General features: G+C 46.5%; 1 protein-coding gene across 2 annotated transcripts; it reads right to left on the reverse strand.

Annotated features, from left to right (window-relative positions):
- Positions 1-231: 231 nt before the first annotated feature.
- On the reverse strand, positions 232-2,985 carry rps14 (ribosomal protein S14). Of its 2 annotated transcripts, none has more exons than XM_076889531.1 (5): positions 2,901-2,985; positions 1,606-1,757; positions 1,363-1,524; positions 755-831; positions 232-342 (listed from the first exon to the last, which is right to left on the reverse strand). In XM_076889531.1, the coding sequence occupies exons 2-5, from the start codon at positions 1,752-1,754 to the stop codon at positions 275-277; spliced, it is 456 nt and encodes a 151-aa protein (XP_076745646.1). In that variant the 5' UTR covers positions 1,755-1,757; positions 2,901-2,985; the 3' UTR covers positions 232-274. The 2 variants fall into 2 exon arrangements, with proteins under 2 accessions (XP_076745646.1, XP_014266242.1); XM_014410756.3 differs by having other exon boundaries at positions 1,606-1,760.
- Positions 2,986-5,064: the final 2,079 nt, after the last annotated feature.

Consider the following 5,064-nt stretch of genomic DNA (forward strand, 5'->3'; position numbering starts at 1 on the left):
GTACTTTAAACTACTGCAGTACTCGAGTACTCAAGTACCTCCAGCACCAACAGTCTCTAGTGTGGACTGATCCCATTTGCACTGTTAATCAGATTTTAATGTTTGACTGTAAACATGAAGGTTTCTCAAAGCTCCGCCCACTGCTCACATTAATGTTCACATAATCATGTGAGGAAGTTCAAACCGATGGATCGGTGATCAGGTCATTGATGAGACACGGAGACAGAAGTCGACTTTAATCTTTTATTGTGGTGAAAATGTCGCTGTTTACAGTTTACAGACGGCGACCGCGGCGACCGCCCTTCCTCCTGGTCGAGTCTGACGGGATCGGCGTGACGTCCTCTGAAACACACGAGGAAGAAACAATCACATGATCAGACGCTCGTCAACACTGTCACACGAATGTAGAGCCGAGTTAAAGGAAACGTCACTGTTCAGGCTGTCAATAAAGCTCAGATTCAAACTGTGTCAATCAGATAGATGTACGAATAAAGTTAATTTAAATCCGCCGAGTCGTTTAAAGCTTCCGACCCTCACTGAGAAAGCTGCTGACCTGAGAGCAGCGCAGGTGTTCACCGACAGGTCGATAAAGGTGTTGAAAATGACACAACAGAATAACACACACACACGACCTTAAACCCGACCGCACTCAAGTGACTGTATCACAGGAAGTGACACGTGTGCTGCCTCGTCTACCTGCTCACTGAGCGCGCTTTTTAGTCAAAAACTTTAATATGAATAAAAACAAACTTACCGATGCGCCCGATCTTCATGCCGGATCGAGCCAGAGCTCTGAGAGCAGACTGGGCTCCAGGACCAGGAGTCTTTGTCCTGAAAGGAAAACAGAGCAGGTCACCACCTGGACAGGTAACACACACACACCTGGGTTTGAAAGGCCTGGCTGACCCCAGACCTGCAGCGATGCAGTCAGAGGCTGCTGGTCTATCTCCAGTTAAACCAGTCAGACTTACTAAGGTAACAATAAATACTCGACTTTTATCTATTCTTAGAGCTTTGAACAGACCCTGCTGAGGACTTCACCTGAACTGCACTTGAACTGTTTCAGTAAAATCAACAGTTTTTTGAATGGAGTTTGGTTCAGATTTGGATCAAATGAAGAGGCTTCCTGCACAGAAATGGCAGATTTAATAAAAAAAAAAAAAAAAAAAAAACACTCACTCTGCTTCACTGACTCCACCCCTGTCACTTTATTAGGTACAGCAGAGTACCATGGATTTAAACCCTGATCACCTGACTGGGTTAAACCTGGTAACTTGAAATTGTATTGATCTGTTCAGTGCTTGAGGTGTACCTAATAAAGTGTCAGCCCACTGCCTACAGAATCAGGTGAGTGCAGGTTACCTGTTGCCCCCAGTGGCCCTCAACTTGATGTGCAGCGCCGTGATGCCGAGCTCTTTGCAGCGCTGAGCGACGTCCTGAGCCGCCAACATGGCAGCGTACGGAGAAGACTCGTCTCTGTCCGCCTTCACCTTCATCCCACCGGTCACACGGCAGATCGTCTCCCTGCAAACACACACAAACACCATTAGCACCAATTAGAGAGCGGCTTTTATTTTGGCGAGCAGATGGTCGGAGGGGACATACTTTCCGGAGAGGTCAGTGACGTGGACAAAGGTGTCGTTGAAGGAGGCGAAAATGTGGCAGACGCCGAAGACGTTCTCGCCCTCGGCCACCTGAGGACCCAGGCTGATCACCTGCTCCTCCTTCTTCTCCTTCCCTTTACGAGGAGCCATCTTCTGCTGAGGAGGAGGAAGAGGAGTCAGACACATGTGAGCATGAGGTCACAGCGAGCACGCACACAGAGAATCACCAATCACAGCCAGCTATTCTTTATACAGACATCGAGACTAGACCGCCGCTGCAGCGTAACACGGTGAGACCTTCCCTTCCAGCAGCGTTTCCCCATGCCTCCATTACACCCCAAACCCACTTCCTGTTCAGGTCTGACCTCTTTATGAGTTTTACCTTAACATCCTGAAACTCTCAGGTCAACATTAAAGTCGGGACACCTCCAAAATAAAACCCACCGCACACAGCTAATCACAGACGGCATCCTCCAACTCTGAAAACTCAACTAATATGACAATCAAACACCAGCCAGTTATCTCGACTGATCAATAAATAATCAATCACATCAGCTCTGAACATGAACTCTACAGTAACCTCAGTCTGAGAGCTTCTGATCACACTGTTGATCCCTGATCAGACCCACCTCACTGGGAGGGTCAGCTCAGAAACTATCTAACAACCAACCCTGACCCGGTCCAGTCTAAACTTTAACTCTGAACTTTGACCCTGGACAGCCCGGCTCCGTTTGTTTTCAACTGGAACGCGCCCTCTGTCCGATAACGGACCCACCGCGCGGTCACGTGGTGTCACTGACCCGGTCCATCCCGGTCCAGGTTGAGGAGGTTCTGACTCTGCCTGCAGACTCGGACGCGCGTGTTTGCTGCGACCACTGACATTTTAAATAAAGTTTGAAACGTCAGTAGCAGCGCCGAGGCTAACATAAGCTAATGTTAGCCTGTTAGCTTGTGTTGACTCCGAGGAGCCGGCAGGACCTCACGGAGCGTTTTTCTACCTGCTCTTTCACCTAAAACTTCACGCGCTTCTTTAGCACACCTTTGCGACACACACCTGGCTCTAGCGTTGTATTTGTTTCCCTTTGAGGAGGCTTCGCGTGGAGCTAAGATGGCGGCTGGACACAAACTCCCACAGAGCACAAAACATGAAAAATCCTCCATTAACCTTCAGCCAGAGAAACGATACAAACGCCAACAGACGCGGGAAGAGACGCAGGGTCAGCACCGACCAGGCAGAGCGGCGGATGGTCACCTGCAGCAGAGATTACAGAGGATATAAACCGGGAGCGGACTCACCTGTGTGCGTCTCTTTACTGAGCAGAAACAAGAAAGGAAAGAGGTTCCGCTTCCGGCGCGATAAGATGACGATATCCGGCGGGAAACCGAGGCCTAGCTGCTGCCGCCACGTGGACGTTTTATTTTATTTCATTGTAGTTTTATATTATATTATATTATATTATATTATATTATATTATATTATATTATATTATATTATAGATGTTCAATTTAGTTTCAGTATCTATTCACCTTGAGTTTCACAGCTGACTGAACTGTTTTTTGTTGTTAATATGGATTGTTTTCAATATCTAAATGTTGACTTAATTTAATAAATTCTAATTATGCACATCAGATACTGCAGGGTGATGAATGGGGCTGAGGGATTCTGGGGTCTGCGGGGCATGGCTGGTGGTGTCTGAGGTCTGCTTGGTGGTGCTGGTGGTGTCAGGGGTCTCTCAGTTGTTTGGCTGGGATGATGTGTTTTTTTAAGGTTTTTTTTAAGGCCTTTCTCCGTGCCGGGTAGAAAACGGAGAAAAACTCAGACGGTGGTAATTTTTGTCCTGCCACCAGTCTGATCCACTGTCCTCCCATCTTTGTACCAGTGGTGCTTCAGGCTTCAGCTCAGGGCCTCGTCTGCAGGCTGAGGAGCACGAGTGGTGTGTGGACACTTTTTCTCCTCATCAACTTGATAAAGTCCAGCTTGTACATGTGGCTCCTGTGCCCATGTGGGGTCTGGCATCATCCTTAGGTAATGACTGAACAAACAGCTGACCCCATCAATGCAGCCATTCTCTGAGACCTGAACAGCAACATCCTCACTGTTGGAGCCACTCACAGCCGCCCATGGAAATGTTTTTGTTTTTAAGTTAGCTAAACAAAGAAAATATATGCTGGAAACTATCAAAGTATTTGGTGTTGAGCAATTTTTTAAATAATTAATATTTGTTACTTTTTAAATGGGCAACTGGGTGGACTACAGTCTTGTAAATCTTGAGATGGTCTGGCATTCCACGGTCGCATAGCCCACCCGTCACTTGACGCCACTTTGTCCATGCGGCATTGACCCTTGCTCGCACGTCCTGAAGGATATCCCGTCGCCACTGATCATCGATCACAAGTACTTGAATTGGTCAGCTTTCTTCAGGTCTTCCCCATCGATGTTAATGGTGCCATCAGTTTGGGGGCCAGCTTCCACGTACTCGGTCTTCTTGATGTTGAGTCTCAAACCACGATCAGCCAGGCGCGACTTCCATTGCTGCGTGTGCTGTTGCAGCTCACTGCTTTGGTGTTGAGCAGTTTTTTAATATAATTAATATTTGTTACTTTTTAAATCATGTTCAGGACAGATTTGTCTGCCACACCACCGCTCAGGCCTTTTCACTAAGCTGGATGTGAAGCACTGCCCCCGCCCACTACAGCAACTATAGACCAATCAAATCAATTGTTTTTTTAAGTACAGTTGTGCCAACAATGAGAAATCCTCCTTCCTGCTTCTTCTTCTCCCACAGAAACTCTGCTGCTGGTCTTCATCACGGAGACATAAGCTCCTCCTCCCTCCTGTTCAGTTTTCATTGATCAGTTATTAAAACCTGCTCATTGGTTAATCTGAGACTGAGCTGTGACGAACACCTGAGTGATCATCATAAACATGTTTACTCCCTTAATGCAGACCCGTCCACACTCAGTTCATAAACTAGAAGCACCAGATTTATGTTGTGGCTTTATTAGACTTTAGTCTCAGTGAAGAGCGACACGCAGCAAAGGGCGGCAGGTCGGAGTCGGACCCGGGCTGGTCTCTCCTCGTCCCCGTGAGATCAACCTGCTCCCAGCTGAAGCTTTTCATCATTTATTCACACAATATTATTGATATTAGAATGAAACATCTCCAAGACTTAACTTTACAGGGGACCAAATGAAACTGGACAAATCCAATAAAACATGAATCACAGAGTTTTACAGTAATGCAGTAAAATCAGAAAAATCTGTCATTTAAAATCACAGTGAAACCTCTCAGGCGTGCGGGAGGATTTCCTGTTTTTATGCTTTATTTATGGGACAATAGAACAACAAAAAGAAGAAAATGTTTGTTTGTCCATCAGATGAATCGTGTTTGAAGATTTCTGAATAAAAATGTTTTGTTGTTGTTGTGGATGCTGAAAGTGAGAACAGACCAATCAGAGCG

The sequence above is a fragment of the Maylandia zebra genome, linkage group LG10 (genome assembly GCF_041146795.1).
Source record: "Maylandia zebra isolate NMK-2024a linkage group LG10, Mzebra_GT3a, whole genome shotgun sequence".
Taxonomy (NCBI): domain Eukaryota; kingdom Metazoa; phylum Chordata; class Actinopteri; order Cichliformes; family Cichlidae; genus Maylandia; species Maylandia zebra.

Bases quoted from the DNA above. Each gene is read 5' to 3' on its own strand.
- rps14 (XM_076889531.1), bottom strand. From the start codon at position 1,754: ATGGCTCCTCGTAAAGGGAAGGAGAAGAAGGAGGAGCAGGTGATCAGC. The intron at 832-1,362 runs GTAACCTGCACT...TTTTCCTTTCAG, and splicing joins AGGGCCACTGGGGGCAACAG to GACAAAGACTCCTGGTCCTG. The intron at 343-754 runs GTAAGTTTGTTT...CGTGTGTTTCAG, and splicing joins CATGAAGATCGGGCGCATCG to AGGACGTCACGCCGATCCCG.